General features: G+C 46.1%; 2 protein-coding genes across 28 annotated transcripts in view; one reads left to right on the forward strand and one right to left on the reverse strand.

Moving 5' to 3' along the window:
* ABCB4 (ATP binding cassette subfamily B member 4) overlaps positions 1 to 10,997 on the forward strand; it is a 69,856-nt gene extending 58,859 nt beyond the window's left edge. For 5 of the 6 annotated variants that reach the window (XM_089315855.1, XM_070059858.2, XM_089315856.1 and 2 more), the window contains 6 exons: positions 14 to 154; positions 2,966 to 3,122; positions 4,157 to 4,354; positions 5,665 to 5,871; positions 10,100 to 10,246; positions 10,735 to 10,997. In XM_089315855.1, coding sequence (XP_089171981.1) covers positions 14 to 154; positions 2,966 to 3,122; positions 4,157 to 4,354; positions 5,665 to 5,871; positions 10,100 to 10,246; positions 10,735 to 10,938 — 1,054 coding nt within the window. In that variant the 3' untranslated portion in view covers positions 10,939 to 10,997. The remainder of the gene's footprint in view (positions 1 to 13; positions 155 to 2,965; positions 3,123 to 4,156; positions 4,355 to 5,664; positions 5,872 to 10,099; positions 10,247 to 10,734) is intronic. The other variant, XM_089315857.1, reaches the window with a different exon arrangement.
* Positions 10,998 to 13,401: 2,404 nt separating this feature from the next.
* The window catches only part of CROT (carnitine O-octanoyltransferase), a 41,960-nt gene continuing 37,582 nt past the window's right edge, over positions 13,402 to 17,779 (reverse strand). For 14 of the 22 annotated variants that reach the window (XM_089315871.1, XM_089315873.1, XM_089315869.1 and 11 more), the window contains 5 exons: positions 17,438 to 17,516; positions 17,257 to 17,350; positions 17,019 to 17,138; positions 16,745 to 16,802; positions 13,402 to 14,248 (listed from right to left, as the gene is read on the reverse strand). In XM_089315871.1, coding sequence (XP_089171997.1) covers positions 14,162 to 14,248; positions 16,745 to 16,802; positions 17,019 to 17,138; positions 17,257 to 17,350; positions 17,438 to 17,516 — 438 coding nt within the window. In that variant the 3' untranslated portion in view covers positions 13,402 to 14,161. The remainder of the gene's footprint in view (positions 14,249 to 16,744; positions 16,803 to 17,018; positions 17,139 to 17,256; positions 17,351 to 17,437; positions 17,517 to 17,779) is intronic. The other 8 variants (XM_089315874.1, XM_008261798.5, XM_070059864.2 and 5 more) reach the window with 3 other exon arrangements.

Consider the following 17,779-nt stretch of genomic DNA (forward strand, 5'->3'; position numbering starts at 1 on the left):
ATCTGCTTTTCAGGAACTCGGTGCGGAAGGCGCACATCTACGGGATTACCTTTAGTATCTCACAAGCGTTTATGTATTTCTCCTATGCTGGTTGTTTTCGATTTGGTGCCTACCTCATTGTGAATGGACACATGCGCTTCAGGGATGTTATTCTGTAAGTAGCCATAAAAATACTAGGTTGATTCCAAGATGGGGTTTTAATACATTCATCAAAAGTTTGGGGTAGAAGAAAAAGACGAATTGTTACCGTAGTCTTCATCCTGGCAGCACAGAGATATGACAGTTCAGTGTTCCAAGTGTGGTTTAGCCATCTGTGCGGACTCAGATGAAGCCCAAAGAAATGGTCATCAAGCATAATTGAAGTTGTATACACGCCCCAGTCAGGAGACAGCAAATGCTCTCATTGTAGAATGTGGGCAGGAATAAGCCACAAGAAGAAAGTTACGACTACGGACTTACAATAGAGGGTTACATGTCTGTGGACCTGTGGCCGAGACATGGGCCTGCACAACAGGATGGGAGGCTCGACTGAGATCTGGCAAGGCCTCTTTGCCTGCTCACCTGGCCGGAGGGGGCCCTGGCACCATGTACCTCGCAGCCCCTCTCTCCTTGGCTTCTAGGGCCTCCCAAGGCCTTGGTGATCAGTGCATTCTTTCAGATCTTAGAGAGGACGGTCAGTTAGGTTACAGACTTGGCCTGGAAGAGGGAAGACGCTCTTTGTAAGATGGTTTGGCACACTTCTGCCCTTTCCAAGTGGTGGTAAATGGCCTTGTTTGCAATGGAATCAGGAAAAGTGAAAAAGGTTTCAGAGCTGTTCTTTAGTTTTGATGGCAAATTAAAATGATGAAAAAATGTGTCAGCGGCCTAGCGGGAAGCCAAAGCAAAAAGTGTCTGCTTAAGGGCCATTGACAAAGGCATGGGAAGTGGAGAGCAGGCCCTGCCGCCCCCAGACTTAGATGGCGGCTGCTATCCCCGCACACTGAAAGGGCAGGAGGGAAAGATGGGCAGACCCCGGGCCCAGGCCCTCTGTGGTCTTTGGTGGAGAACAGAAGCCACACGAGCAACCCAACAAGGCAGGATGTGAAGAAGCCAGCCCAGCCCTGCTCGCGGCAGCCGGCGCCTCTCTACCGGTGCCAGTGTCGGCCAGGCCCCGCCCGAGGCCAGAGGACGACGAGATCGTCTGAGGAAGTTAGTGAGGGCGCGCCCCTCCCGGCATGGAGTAGGATGCTCACCGCGGAGGCCAAGGGAGCTTATGAGTGGCTTGGGAGGGACCAGTGGAAATAGCAGCTGGGAATTGCCATCTTATTATTTTTAAATCTTGAGAAATATCATTAAGAAAATCGTCCCTGCTTTTTAAAAATCAGTGAAATGTTAACTTTTGGATAACCAGAAGACAGCACGTTCATCTCCTGTGCTACAGCCAGGGAAGCTAGGCAGCCACACACGTAGGTGGTTTTGCTAATGTACTGCGTACTTGCTGGTAACGAACCCTCTCCCCAGCTATTTAAAGGGGGCCTCACTGTACTCAGCACTGCCACCCCTTTGTAGTAAAACCACATTTAATATTGTAGATTCAGAAGTTTGAGGGAGAAAGAACTTTAAAAAACGTGTATTAGTACTAGAGCTTTCCTGTGTGCCTTCTCCGGGGGCGCTGCTGTCCCAGCAGGCTGCTTCGTGGAGACGCAGATCCCAGGATCTTTGCCCTTCCTAAGAGTTCTGTAAAGGAAAGATTTTTTTTTTTTTTTTTTTTTTTTTTTTTTTTTTGGACAGGCAGAGTTAGAGACAGAAAGGCCTTCTTTCCGTTGGTTGACCCCACAAATGGCCGCCACGGCCGGCGCTGCGCCTATCCGAAGCCAGGAGCCAGGTGCTTCCTCCTGGTCTCCCATGGGGTGCAGGGCCCAAGCACTTGGGCCATCCTCCACTGCCCTCCCGGGCCACAGCAGAGAGCTGGACTGGAAGAGAAGCAACTGGGACAGAATCTGGCACCCCGAACGGGACTAGAACCTGGGGTGCCAGCGCCTTAGGCAGAGGATTAGCCTAGTGAGCAGCGGCGCCGGCCCTAAAGGAAAGATTTTGATAACAAGTAATTAGAAAAAGGACCTTAAGTTTGAGAGAACTTTTTTCCTCCTAGACTAGTGCCTTTGTTATTTTAAACTGTGGCCCTCTGCATAGGGGAACTGAGTAGAAGGGGGAGTCCGTGTGGTTGCGCATAGGCATGGGTACACGTCCTGCAGCCACAGCTTAGCAGCACACCGGCGCGGGTTGTGTGTTGTGTAACGAGGCTCACGCTCCTCCTGGGGCAGAGATCTGAGCGTTGAAGTGAGGCAAAGGGTGACCCCTGGATATTCTTCTGATCCATCTGTGCACCGTGGGGTCTGGACCTGTCCAGGGGACTGGTGATTGCAAGACAACTTTGCAGAAAATCAGGTGGTTTTAGGATCTTTGGAAATGAGTGACCGTGAAAACTTCAGAGTTGCCCAGGATTGAGCCGGTGACATCTTCCTAGTTAGGGCTAATTTTTCCTAGCAAAAATGCCTGTAGTGATTGATAGCATTTTGTGGTAGGGTAGAAGAAGCCACAGCGGGAAGTGAGAGCCACCGCTGACCAGGAAGTGCCGGTCCTTGTCTGGAACGGAGGCTCCCGTGACCCACGGTGCTCGAGTTCTCCCAGCTCTGACAAAGGCTGTAGTTGCCGGCTGAGATGAGCTCACCAGTCAGACGGAGTTAGAAGCCACTTCCCTGTGGAAGGCCACGCTGGCCTGAGGAAGTCGGGGCTCCTCTAGGAAACTGGAGGGCGAGTCGGGGGAGAAGCAAACTCTGGCTCTCTGCTAGATGCTTTTTGACTGGGGTTCCACGGCCGTGGCTGAGGGGGTGATGAAGGAAGTGAGACGGTAAACACGGCTAGGTAGCGACATCACGAAGCTGACCACGTAAGCTAACGTCCGAACGCCTCCACTTGCGTCCAGGGTGTTCTCAGCAATCGTGTTTGGCGCGGTGGCTCTCGGACACGCCAGCTCCTTTGCTCCGGACTACGCCAAAGCCAAGCTCTCTGCAGCCCACTTGTTCATGCTGTTTGAGAGGCAGCCTTTGATCGACAGCTACAGCGAGGAGGGGCTGAGGCCTGTGAGTTCCCTGCTGCCTGCGTGATGCCTGATGGTTGCTTTCCCAAAGCTTTGCTGTTGCAGGGTTACACTGACCCATGTGGGGGGCCTCTGAGAGGGTCGTGAAGATGGGTAGTGCTGAACAGCTGTGCGTGGATTCCAAGATTGTTTTACACCACAGCACACATCTTTCCATTCCATTTTCCCACAAGCTTTTTGAGGTACCCTCATGTTTAGCTTGGTTGATGATTTATGTGACTAATGTTTGGCCTATTTTCCTGACATTTTAAAACTTTTCTAGGAGATTCCAGGGATTTTGAAATTCACATCCAGAAAAATTTAAATAAAACCAGATGTACTGGAATTGAATACACAGAAATGTAGTCATTTCTATGTGAAGAAGTTACCTAGTAATTCTGTCATGGTAATGTAGTTAGCAGTTTGCTTTATTCACATTTTATAATGGCCAAGTTATTTTAGAAGGCCACCAGTTCACAATGAGAGTTCACAGTGATCTGGGAAGTTATGCGCACTCAGACCTGAGTGTTGTCTGGATCACACAAGCTGCACATTGTAATGTACAGGAAGATGTGCGAGTGCAGAGATGAGGAGTTCGGAGTCGTGCTGGGACTTTGTTGGGATTCAGGTTCTGAGAAAGCTTCTGTGCCCAGTGAGTGAGATAAAGCAGCTGCCAGGGGTGCGGCGAGTGCTGTCCAGGTAAACTGTAGGCGGATGCTGAATTCCCAGGCCTTGGAGCCTTTGGCTGCTGGCTTGTCTGCAGCCTCTGAATCAGCAGTTGGGAAAGATCAATGTTTGCCCTAATGAAGCAGAAATTAATTTGCGATAACAGCTCTCTCACTAACCTAATTAGTCTGTATCTTGATGTTCCGTCTGCATTTTATGTGCCAACTTGCAGTCTGTAGTAAATGATACCAGCACTATACTGAACATGAACTTCATCTTTCTCTTGTTGGGTGTTTGGCAAAGTTTCGCTGAAATACTACTACTCCTTCCAATAATGATCAGACCAATAGCAACACTTGAAACATTTTTTAGGGTAAGTTCGAAGGCAACGTGGCATTCAATGACGTCGTGTTCAACTACCCGACACGGCCCAACGTGCCGGTGCTGCAGGGGCTGAGCGTGGAGGTGAAGAAGGGCCAGACGCTCGCGCTGGTGGGCAGCAGCGGCTGCGGGAAGAGCACCGTGGTGCAGCTGCTCGAGCGGTTCTACGACCCCATGAGCGGAACAGTGGTGAGCACCCTCTGCCAGGAACCGGATTTGAGGCCATTAGGCGAAAGCATTGATGACAGATGGAGGACAGACAAGTGCGGACCTGTAATCCTGTCTGACACAGTGGCTGCGTTCTGTGAGGCCCAGCCTGGCGCCCCTACCAAACAAGTGTGAATGTATGGAGGCAACAGGGCGGGACTCTGGAAGGTAGTCTGGCTCAGAAGATGGCAAATATCAAGTCAGCCTCTGCTCGGGCAGACCCTGGGAGCCAGCTGGTTCCCCGAGCACTCGCTCGGTGGGTTATAAATGCAGGTGAAATACAAACTCCTCCCAGGGTGAGCTGGGGCCTGCTGTGGGCCCCACCCTCAGCCTCTGCTCCGCCTTATCTCTCAAACCTTGAACTGTAGGCTTTCTGACTTTGATCTTGAGCCTCCAGCCCTATCCTGTTTGGGTTTCATTACTGATTTTCCTCTGGCGTCTAGCCTCCTGGCTGTAACTGATAATGCCTGTTTTTTTGCCATTATCTTGTGCTGGCTTCCACAACCTAGCCCTGGGAGCCTCCCACTCAAGGCACCAAAATGTCAAATCTCATTTAGTTGCTTCTGGGAAATCTCGTGTTCCACTATTGCGACTTCTCTGCAGAATATAAACGGAGACAAGCCAGCACAGTGGTAATTTTTTTCTGTATCGAGAGGTCAGTACTGGCTGGGCTTGTGTCCGTTCCTCCACTGTGCCCTCGGCCTTGCAGAAAGCTATATTCTCAGTCACCAGCTCACAAGGCTCCCCCAGGAGCTCCCTGCAAGCCACGGAGACCACAGCCAATCCAAACAGTGCTGGCGAAGACACTGCTCCGTGCGGCTTTTCCTTTTCCTTGAACTCTTGTCCCTAGTGCTGTCAGAACACACAAGTGGGGCAAGTTCAAGGCTGGCAGTTCTTAGGGGAAAGACAGGGAGGCGCAGGACCAAAGTCAGCCAGCCTTCAGAACCTGTGTGCTTGAGGAGAGGGGATAAAGTCAAGTTGAAGGCCTGGGGTCCCGGGGCAGCAGATCTGAGGAGGGTGGCAGAGGGCAGCACGGTGCCTGGAGGAGGGCAGAAAAGAAGCAAGAGGCCTGTGGAAAGACGGGATTGAATGTGCCGCGGTTCTGCCACTTAGACCTCTGTATATGACCTTTATGTATGTATGCCGGCATATGTATGGATACACATCGGCAGACAGGGATGGCCTCACCACGCACATCAACAGGCCCTCACACGGACAGCCTGGTAACTACTGCTCAGCTTTTCTTCTTTTCTTTTAAAGCCGCCTTATACTTTGTGGACTTTGGTTTTCAGCTCCTAGATGGTCAAGAAGCAAAGAAACTCAATGTCCAGTGGCTCAGAGCTCAACTTGGAATTGTGTCCCAGGAGCCCGTCTTGTTTGACTGCAGTATTGCTGAGAACATTGCCTACGGGGACAACAGCCGGGCAGTGTCCCAGGAAGAAGTTGTGCGTGCAGCCAAGGCCGCCAACATACACCCTTTCATCGAGACGCTACCCCATGTATGTTATCTGCTTGCTTCTTAGCTAGATTCAAAATAGACTGAAGACAGTTTCTATCCCCAAAATGGTTTCCGAAGTTGTACAAGCAAAGTCTTGCAACAACTTCAGCTTGGAAACGGAAGTGCATCATGTCTGCTGCACGCAGAGTGGGAAGCCGGTGAGGTGACCCTGAGCCCCCAGCACCGTATGTCTGGCTGCAGACAGGGTTGTGGGCCGCATTTAGGCTATGTCATGCTTGGTTCAGCCTTTCTGGAACTTCTTAACAATCAGATTCTTTGTTTTGAGATAACTGTAGATGTACACGCAGTTGTAAGGAACGTGGGACTCTCACGGTCCCAGTGGTAACATGTTGCACAGCTTGTACTTGATACCCTGTCACAACCAGGATATTGATGTTGAAAGTGATGGGATTCAGGCTTCCCTGGTTGTGCCTGTACTCATTTGTAAACAGATTTAGTTCTGTGCAGTTAACACTGCAGGTGTAGGTTCATGTATTCACAAGAGCCGTTAGGATACAAAACGTTTCCATCACCGTAAAGATCCCGCATGTGACCCTGTCCTAGCCGTACTCCCTTCCTCCCACCTTCCTCCCGCCTCACCCCCAGCACCTGCTGATACCCACAAAATCTGTCCGTGCAGGTCTCAATTTTGAGACTTTATATAAACATGCGTGGTGTGTAAGCTTTCGGGGTTTGCACGCATCCCTGGAGTTCTGCGTATTTATAGGCCATTCCTTTTCACTGCTACAGTGTCCCGTGGCAGGCACGTAGGACGGCTTATTTGCTAGCTGAAGGAGATCTGGGCTGTTTGCAGGGTTGGTCTATTGTAAGACCGCTGTACATACTAGTATACAGGTTCTTGTATGAACTTAAATTTTAATTTCACTGGTGTAGACACCAGGAGTTGCACATCCTGGGCTATGTGATAATTACATGCATGCTTTTTTTTTTTTAATGATTTCATTGATTTGAAAGGTAGAGTTGCAGAGAGAGAGGGAGAGGCAGACACAGAGATCTTCCATCCACTGATTCACTCATCAAATGGACACAACTGCCAGGGCTGGGCCAGACTAAAGCCAGGAGCTTCATCCAAGGCTCTCAAGTGGGTGCAGGGGCCCAAGTGAATGGGCCATCTTCCACTGCTCTCCTAGGCACATAAGCAGGGAGCTGGATTGGAAGTGGAACAGCTAGGACTGGAACCAGCGCCATATAGGATGCTGGTGTTACAGGTGGTGGCTCTACCGGCTGGGCCACAGCTCCAGCCCCACATGCTTGCTTTCATAAACAACTGGTAAACTGCTTGCTAGAGTGGCTGTGCCATTTTCCACTCCTACTAGCAGTGTGAACGTGATGCGGTCTGAGTCTTTGCCTGCATTTACTGTTGGCACTATTTTTAATTTTGTCATTCTGGTAGAGTGTTACAGTACATCACTGAGATTTCAGTTTTTGATTTCTCAGTAATGGTTATACTAATTTGCATTCCCACCAACAGTGTATAAGAGTTATCCTATCTCGACATCCTCATAGCATTTGTTCTGTTTTTTTTTTTTTTTTAATAAAGATTTATTTATTGGATAGATTTATAGAGAAGGAGAAAGAGTGAGAGCGAGAGTGAGAGTGAGCGCCTCTATCTGCTGGTTCACTCCCTAAATGGCCACAACAGCCAGGGCTGGGCTGGGCTGGGCTGGGCTGAAGCCAGGAGCCCAGAGCTTCTTCTGGGTCTCCCACATGGGTGCAGAGGCCCAAACACTTGGGCCATCTTCTGCTTTCCCAGGCACATTAGCAGGGAGCTGGATCAGAAGTGGAGCAGCAGGGACACAAACTGGAGCCCCTGTGAGACGCTCGAACTACAAACAGCGGTTTAACCCACTACGCCACAGCACCGCCCCCAGCATTTGTTACGTTTTGTCTTTCTGGTAATGCCTGCGGAAGCTGAATTGAGACGATATCTGACTGTGGTTTGATTGCAATTCCCTGTGCATATTGAGCATTTCTTCTTGTATTTGTTGACTCTTTATTTTAAAGATTCATTTCTTTATTTGAAAGAGTTACACAGAGAGAGAGAGAGTATGGCCCAACTCCAGCTATTGTGGCCATTTGGGGAGTGAACAGTGGATGGAAACATTCTTGTTCTTCCTCTCCCTCTCCCATTCTCTCTGTAACTCTGCCTTTCAAATAAAAATAAATCTTAAAAAAGTACGGCATTATGATACCTCCAGATCTTAAGATTTTGTTTGACTCAGGGTCTTTTTGCCTCCATATTAATTTTATAATTTTTTTTAGTTCTGTGAAGAATGACATTGGTATTTTGATGGAGGTTGCATTAAATATGTAAATTTCTTTGCATTAAATCTATAAAATAGGCACATTTTAATAGTAATCTTTCAATTCATGAGCATGGAGGTCTTTCCATTTTTGTCTTATTTCTTTCAATTGTGTTTTGTAATTTTCATTGTAGAGGTCTTTCATATCTTTGGTTAAATTTATTCCAAGGCATTTTTTGTGACTACTATAAATTTGATTACTCTTGAAATCTCGTTCTCAGTGAACGTCATTGGTGCATACAGATGGTACTGAGCTGTGGTATCTCAGGCTGTTGGTTTCGTGTCCTGCAGCGTCTCAGATTCTTTAGTTCTAGTGGTCTCTGGGAGCTGCCTCTGGTTTCTGCATGCATAAAACCTGTCAGCAGCAAACAAGCGTAGTTAGCCTTTCTCTTCTGCTTGTATGCGTTTTATTGGTTTTTCTTGTTGAATCACTCTGCTAAAATTCATACTAATTGAATAAGAGTGGTGAGAGTGAAAATGCAATGAATAATTCATTTCATTTTTTTAAAATTTCCAATATTTATTCTTTCTTTCCTTCTAATGACTTTGGGTTTGTTTTGTTTTCCTAGGTGCTTGAGATGTATAGTTAGGCTGTTTATTTGATAACTTCCTATTTTTTTTTTTAATGCAGGCACTTACTGCTGTACTTCAGATTACCTGAAATATAGCTTAATTATTTTTGCTTTTATATTATGCTATAATTAGAACTCACTGACAAATTTTAAAATCTTCCTTGATTAGCTTTTCCAACCTTTCACACACAGGCACAATTTGAATCCAATATTGGATTTTACTGTAAATGCCAAAAACTTTGAAGGCTTTAACTTTTAATACAAATGACATTTTACTTCATAAAAATTTGCATTGCATTGTTTTTAACCTGGAATGTTCCCTCAACACTAAGCATCCCAAACTTCTCTATGAAGATTTTTTGCCTTCATTTGTCTCCTTTCTACCTTGTACCCACAATTTCTGTCTACTTCTCATTTTTCTTAGAAAGTAGTATGTTCTAGTGGTACTTTACTTGACCTTATTGAGTACTGTATTTGCATTTTTCCCCCTCTATGGATTTTTTTTTAAAGATTTATTTATTTACTTGGAAGGCAGAGTTACAGAGAGGCAGAGAGAGGTAGAGAGAGGGAGGGAGAGAGGTCTTCCTTCCACTGGTTCACTCCCCAAATGGCCGCAATGGCTGGAGCTGGACCAATCCAAAGCCAGGAGCCAGGAGCTGCTTCTGGGTCTCCCACAGGGGTGCAGGGGCACAAGGCCTTGGGCCATCTTCTGCTTTCCTAGGCCGTAGCAGAGAGCTGGATCGGAAGTGGAGCAGCTGGGACTTGAACTGGTACCCATATGGGATTCCGGCACTGCAGGTGACGGCTTTACCCACTACGCTACAGTGCCAGCCCCCACTATGGATTATAAATTCCTTCAGGGCAGAAACAAAACTGAATTCATTTATTTTAATTTCCCACAGTTCCAGGCATAGCAAATGTCAGTAAATATTTTAATTAATGAGTTTAAAAGAGAAAAACTATTCTGTATGTGGGACACTGAGTATTTCAAGTTTAAAAAACATCTTCAAAGTATTATTTAAACTTTTTAGGACTCCAGTAACATCAAATAGTATTATGATAATGGTAGGAATTAAAAAATAGTTGCTCAAATTTCTGTTTGTAGAATATCATTGAATACTTAAGGTAGGCATTTTCTAATTTAATTTTGAAAATGAATGCTCTATTAAATTGAAAAAAATATTGTCAACAGCAATCTTATTTTAAATTATAAAATTCTAAATGTTTTTCTTGTGAACAGAATTGTCAGATGTTAAGTAAACTTCCATTCATTGTGACACTAGTAATGTTTTCAGAATAGAGCTTTATTAACCTTATCAATGGCTGATTGCAGAAATACGAAACCAGAGTGGGAGACAGGGGGACTCAGCTATCGGGAGGTCAGAAACAGAGGATTGCCATTGCCCGAGCCCTCATCAGACAACCTCAGATCCTGCTCCTGGATGAAGCTACATCAGCTCTGGATACTGAAAGTGAAAAGGTGTGGCTGCCCACCCAGTGTGCTGGTATATTTACAGCCCACGTTTTTCCCCTGTCAACCATGAAAACGTACATGAACACGGATGGAAAAAAGCACGAACATTTAGATAGTGGTACTTTTATGACTAGAATGTTTTCTTTCTTCCTTACAAATTTTCTAAAAGAAAACAAGTATTAAAAGGAAACTACATTAAGTCCTATTTGTAGTACATTAGCTATAATAATGCAAGTTACAAAATACTCCAGGGGACTAGTTAAGTAAATGATAAAGTGATTACTTGGAAAGTTTAAATACTCATGAAGATGACTTAGAATAACCGTATGTGGATTATAATATCAGTTATGTAAAATACAACTTATAAGGCCAAAAATTAAAAAAGATGAGAAATTATAAGTTGATTTACTAAGAGGGACAGAATTTTTAATTCATTAGTGTTAAAACCCTTTTACGCAATTTTTAGGATCAGCTTTTGTTTGCCTTGTCAACAGGTGGTCCAAGAAGCCCTGGACAAGGCCCGGGAGGGCCGCACCTGCGTCGTGATCGCGCACCGCCTGTCCACCATCCAGAACGCAGACATGATCGTGGTGTTGCACAACGGCAGAGTCAAGGAGTGCGGCACTCACCACCAGCTGCTGGCACAGAAAGGCATCTACTTCTCCATGGTCAGTATTCAGACTGGGACACAGAACTGATGGACTGTTGGTTACAATGTATCTACAAATAAACTCATAATTCTACTCTCTGGCTTAAAGAAGTTTCTGGCTTAAGTCATAAAATATAGCAGTGCTTTATTCCACATCAATTTAGAACATCCCATTTGGTGTTCTGATATTCTACCATTTGAAATTTGAGTGTTAGAAGTGATACCTGTTTTGATGAATTATTAAAAAAAAAAAAAAACAGTAGCCTAGATCTCTCTGGGTTATTAGAAATAGCCAAAGATGGCCGGCGCCGCGGCTCACTAGGCTAATCCTCTGCCTTGTGGCGCTGGCACACCAGGTTCTAGTCCCGGTCGGGGCGCCGGATTCTGTCCCGGTTGCCCCTCTTCCAGGCCAGCTCTCTGCTGTGGCCAGGGAGTGCAGTGGAGGATGGCCCAAGTGCATGGCCCATGGGAGACCAGGAGAAGCACCTGGCTCCTGGCTTTGGATCAGCGCAGTGCGCTGGCCGCAGCGCGCCGGCTGCGGCAGCCATTGGAGGGTAAACCAATGGCAAAGGAAGACCTTTCTCTCTGTCTCTCTCTCTCACTGTCCACTCTGCCTGTCAAAAATAAAAAAGAAATAGCCAAAGAAAGAAAAGTGCAGGTATATACAGGTGTAGAACAGACAGATGCAGGGAAAACTCTTACAGTCCTGAACAGGTGGGTAGATGACAGGATGGTTTGAGAAGTTTCCCAACACAAAGCAGAAATAAACTGCTCAGCAGCCTAACAGCAGCCTAATCGCTTCCTTTGTTAAGTTTCTAAAGTGTTCTGTTTTGGAACTGAAGTTTTTTAAATGAACGTATATCCAGATTTGTCATCCAAGAAAACTAAATTGCCCTTAGACTAGCTAACTTTGCAAGTATACACTTACTCCATAAATCAAGAAAGAGCTCTATCAGAGTGTGTTCTTAAATGTCTAGAACTCACTGATTTAAAATGTGCACATTCTCGTATAATTTGAAACACTGGAAATGTCACTGATAAAATACTGAGTTTCTGTAATAACTGCATTGCCTCTTCTACAAATATCCTACTTTTCCTACAAGGAAAGGTTTATTAAAATGGAAAGCAAAAAGAAATGTTGCGGCCAGCCATCGGAAGCACTGTCCTGAAATGTTTTTTCCACTTGTGCCTCCGTAGTTTTATGCAGCAATATCAGTTCTTACTGTTCTCTGAGGGTGTTTAGTCAGTAAACTGTTGAAACCAAGTCATGAATCAGATGTTACCAAAGAACTTTACAGTTGAGAGCCTGCATCTAAGGACTGAATCTGAGAGGAGGACAAGCTGTAGGGGAGAGCCCATCACTGCAGAGACCGCGAGTGAGCAACACTCAACTATTTCTGTACGAGTACTCCCAGACTTGTCGGAGAAAGACCATGAGACAGCCGCTCCTGGATCCTCAGTCAGTAGGCCTTGGAGGTTGTGGCTGAAAGCACTTCAGGGGTTTGTTTCTTTAAACTTGAGGCAAGTTACAGAAACTGTTAAGGCATGAGTGAGCAGTTTCCTGCAGGAAGCGATGCAACTTCCAGTAGTCCCCGTCGTCTGACGTTGTCTGAACCACCTAACGTCTCTGAGTGCCTGATTGGATCCGTCAAACTCTACTGGTGAGGAAAAATCTCCTCCGTTCAGAGTTTGTCTTCTGCAGCACCGAGGAAGGACGCAGCAGTGCCCTAGAAACCCACTCTGGATGCTTTTACAGAGTAATGGTACTTCTCAGGCTAGGGCCTGGCACCCTGCCAAGGATTTAAATGCTGATAGCCGTAATGATGAGCAATGGTGACAGAGCAGTCTCACCGATTTCAGAATAGATGTAAATGTTAAAAGGGAGGGATATATACAACCAGTAACTAAGTATACTGTAAGTTGCTAAGGCAAAAAACGGCCCCCAATAAATCATGCCCACTGTGCCCATTATTTTAAAAGTGACTTTTCTCCCCACTCTTTGAATCTTTCCATTGACTTGTGACAACCAACAGAAGGCACAGAAGTGACATTGTGTGATGCCATGGCCTAGGCCCCAGAGACCTTGCCATCTCCACGTTCACGTCGTAGAACATTCCTCAGCCACGTATGGGAACCTGGCTTTGACTCCTGAGTGACCAGAGACCGTCTGCGGGCAGAATCCTGGGCAGAGACGGTGGCCGAGGCAGCCTGGGCTCTGCAGTCTCAGGCATGACAGTGAGGGCACTTCAAGAAGTTCATGGAAAATGCAATTTAAAGTTTATTTTGGTGCAAAAAATTTCTGAATACATATGAGAAAGTGGTCCTCAAAAGTTCACAGAAATGAATATTTTAAAAACAGGCACCAAAGTAAACTTACCTTTTAACTATTTTCCAAGTGCTATGAAGCACTCTCATCATAAACTCTAAGATGCTTATCACCCAGCAGCACGTATCTGAGACCAGAAATCATAAGGAAGCCAACAAGAATGAATCATTTATTCAAACGAAACACTTTATGATTTTGAAGGTTTTATTTTTGAGAATAGAAACTACAAAACTGAACAAGAAAAAACAGGCTTAAAATCCTGAGAATCTGATTCAACACTGAACTCTTTAAAAGTCACTAACTTTAATAATAAAATTTGCTATACTGACAAAATTAATTATAGCAGTATATCACATTTGATTTTGTTAGGGTTTTTAAATTTTTTTTCCTGTTAGAAAATGCAAATAACCCTTTATGTTGAATAATCTCTCTTCGATCATAATTAAATCAGAGTGGTCTCTCCCAGCCAGCCAGTGGTGAATATGGAAGCCAATGATTTCAGAGGAATTCTCATCCCATCATGTATTTCATACACTTTGGCAATTAGAAAATGTTAAAGTGCTTGAAATATGGACATTCAGAGAGGATTTATAACCTATACAAGTACCAACAAAAATATTTTAAAAGTAGATTAAGACTTCCATTGCTAAAATCTGTAGATCTGCATTGTTGTGGCTTTTCTGGAACATTGCATAGTTCTCAATTCACTAGATCATCATTTGCATTGCTGCTGCATCAGAGGAAGCTTAAACACATTACTTCTATGGCAGAATACACTTAGCATGATTTTTATCAATTTCTACTGTTAACATTTCCTTTCTCAAATCACAACACTCCTTCCCATCTCATCACCAACCCACTCCCAGCACCCAGTTTAATGTATTTTGGCGAGTGCTTAACAAGCACTAGTCTCTAAAGATGAGCAGTGTTCATCAGCTGCATCATATCATGGAAGGCATGAAAAATCAGCTGGACTAGTTTTTCTGCATCTGTCTCGGGACATGATTTCCAGGCTGAACAGGCCACGACAAACCTGTGAAGCACCAATAATAAATAATAAATGATTACGCAAAAGGCTGCCACTCACACTGGGGGGCAGAGCCAGGAGCTTGATTCCATTTGGCTGTTTGTACGTGAGATGTGAATTCTTGACATCAGCTAGATGTCACCTGGCAGGACAGAAGGCAGAGCTGCAATCATACATAATGCTGGAGAACCCAGTACCCTACATGGCAGAGCCTACGGACAAAAGGGAACAAAAATAAGCTAGAACAAGGTCTTAAGTTCAGAACAAAAACCCTCCTGAAGTACTACTGGAATGAGCTGGAATATGAAGTCACGCTACTATTTACAATGAAATTTGAACCGTTTTTCAAGAGTAAATACTTGAAGATTTGAGTCCAAAAAAAAGATTAAAAAGAAAAGCTGCCTCTGGAAGAACCAGAGACGTTCTCCTGGGACCCAGTCATGCCTTTTAGACCTTCTGAGACGGGTCAAGGCCTGGCCAGTGAGAACGACGACAGCCTGCCCTGACAAGCTCAGCAGAAACTGGGCTCCTAATCAGGCTTTTGCTAGCTCCAAGTTTTCCGTGAGGTACACGGATAAAGCTACAAGTCTATGGCACTCCAAAAGGACTTGATTATTCACCAAGGAGCAGGGAGGCTGCCCCTCACGTCTGTCCCTTCCACGCTGGCCCACTGCTTCCCACCTGAAGAGGCTCGAGGACCTCACCCAGGTGGGTGCCCAACCTTGCACTTCCCAGGCTCCAGAACCTGAGCCAGAATAAGCCTCTCTGTCAGCTACCCCACCCCAGGCACCGTTACAGGAGTAGAATCAGATACTTTCATTTCCTCATCTCATTTTTGTCCCTATAACTGTCCATCCAATTTATACTCCACCCAGCAGCCAATGGTCCTTGTAAGAGATAAGCAAAACACAACTTCTAGGCTTAGAACTCCGAAAATGCTTCCCACTGCTCTTGGGAGTAAGTCCAAACTGCTTACCATGCTCAAGGTCCCACAGCAACCCCATCGGTCTCCAGGATGTTTTAAGAGTCTCCAAGCGATTGTTTTGTGCACTCAGGGCTGCCAGTACTGTCCTGCAGGACCCAGCTCCTAACCCTTTTCACCTCTTCCACCACCCTCTCTTAATACTCATTTTCCGTGTATTAAAAATGTTCAGTGAAATTTTAAGTCTATTTTCCATGAAATAAATTGCTTGTTTATCAGATTGCCTCTGCTGCTTCTAAGTGTCCATCTCTTTCCTATCCCAGGACCTATACCCTGAACACTCAATAACAAAATCATTTGAAAACAGTTACTGGGTGCAATGTATTTAGAGACAGTGATAGATAGCTGTGGCTGTAACCAATAAGATGTCTGCTCTGTGGAGTCTGTGTTCAGGAAGGGGGAGACAGATACTATACAAATACACACCCACATCAGATGAGTGATACGACAAAGAAAGGCAGGAGGTGTGGGGAGGAGGCCAGTTTTCTGAGAAGGGGTCAGGGGAGGCCTCAGAGAAGGTGACGTTTGAGCACATGTCTGCATGCAGTAAGGGAATGAACCCTGCATATAATGCCAGGAAGAGAGGAGCAGACAGAATCCTAACCGTATATTCCTTGAGAAGGAAGTCTGCACAGTTAAGGAACAAGATGCCCGGCGTGGCTACAGCAAGAGGTGAGTTGTAGATGATCACGTCAGAGAGGTGCCTGAGAGCCAGATCATGCAAGGCCCCAGGGTGGGGTTGGGGGTGGGGGGTGGGGGGGCCAGGTTTTCTGAGTGGAACGAGAAATCTGAATAGCATTGACAGGACCGGAGTTAGATTTTCAGAAGCACCAGCAGGCCTTCTGTGTAGAAGAGTGGTCTGCAGGGAAGAATAGGCGGTAACAAGACCACCTGTCGTGTGTAAGAACAGCTTAGAGGGAACAGATGGGGCTTGCCCTGGAGCCAGTAAGCAGTGGTCCAATCTGGGGAGCCGTTCTGCTTTCTATTCACGCCATACACTCCTCATCTTTCACAGCTTGGCTTTGCTGTCACTCCTCAGAGCCTGTCCCTGACCACACTGTGCAGAGCAACACTCAGCCCCTACCAGTTAATCTCCGTACCACTCAACTTGCTTATTCCTCGCTTAGCAGTCACTGCCATTTACAGTCATTTTGTTTGCTTCTGTCTCAGTTCCCCAGGTAGAAAAAATCTGTAAAGAGGAGGGCTCTTCTCCGTCTTGTCCTGAGCACCTGAAAGAATGCTTGGCACACTGGCAGTTCCCAGTATCTCCTGAGGACATGAGAGGCACACATCACACTCGGCATGGATGCAAACACCACCAGTTTGAAACATAACACTGTGTCTGTTTACAGAAAACGTGCACATTAGACACTGACACGGGGCATGCCCAACACATGGCCCAGGTTTTCAGATTCCACCTGCAGTGCCTCCATGCCTGCCCTCTTGAAACGGGGGATGTGGAGCCTGGCCATGCAGGGCCAACTACATTCACACACTGTACCTGAACTTTCCATAAATACCTTGTCCAGACCAAGCCGGTTAGTGTACTCCTCCGGATGACGTAACCACAGAGTCAACCTGAAGCAGAGAAACACCTACATGCCTGACACAAGTGTCTCAAAAGCAGCTCAGAGAAGCAGGAACATATATATTTTATATATATGTGTCTAGGTGGTCAGAACAGTTACTAATGTAGCAGGTGACAGATGACAACAGAATCAGGTAGGAAAGACATTCAAATAAGAAAAGCCACAGCTGTGGCAGCACAGGCAGGATCAGGGCAAGCTGCCTCACCTGTCGTCTCGGATGTGGTAGAAGAATCCATAGCCATTGTGAACCATGGGCACCACCACTCCCTGGATTCGTAAATAACCAACCAGACTGGTTGAAAGGACAAAATTTCCACCACCTCCACTGTGTGGCACAAAGAAAGGGTATTGTAAGTAGCACGCAGATGTGTGTATCATTCCTGAGAGCCGCTTAGGTTCAGAAAAAGTAATTGAGGACATGACAAAACACAGCACCATATTACCTTCGAGAAAAAAGTGGGTCCGTGTAGAGCTCTGGAGTAGGGAGACCTTCCTCTCTCGCTGTGAGTAAGAGACCTAGAAGGTGACGGTCGAAGCCTGTGAGGGAAACCCACATCTGAAGTGAGAACAAGTTTCCGGCGTGAGAGACTTCTGTAAAAGGTCAGGCTAGTTCCCAGCTCGTACCTCTTCCAGAAGAGCACTCCTTCATCATCTTGTTATGCTTTGCAAACGCTTCCAACATCTTTTGCTGCCGCTCCAGGAGCTGTGTGAAAAATCAAGAGAGACTTCCATAACAAACTGCACAAAACCTAACTAAACAAAACAGCTCCGCTCATTCTAAGTAGCACGTGGGTAACCGGGGAGAGGGAGATTTCTAGGGAGGTGTGTGGACACGCTTCCGCGCCTTCTCCTGAGTTCCACCGCCTTTCCTTTCTGTGTGCCCTGCAGCGTGGCTGTCGCTTTCCTCGGGCAGGAAAACGGGAGATGGGGAGCAGCACGGGAGGGGCATTTGCGAGAGAAACCAGG

The sequence above is a fragment of the Oryctolagus cuniculus genome, chromosome 16 (assembly GCF_051225735.1).
Source record: "Oryctolagus cuniculus isolate XC-2025 breed Fujian yellow rabbit chromosome 16, ASM5122573v1, whole genome shotgun sequence".
Taxonomy (NCBI): Eukaryota; Metazoa; Chordata; class Mammalia; order Lagomorpha; family Leporidae; genus Oryctolagus; species Oryctolagus cuniculus.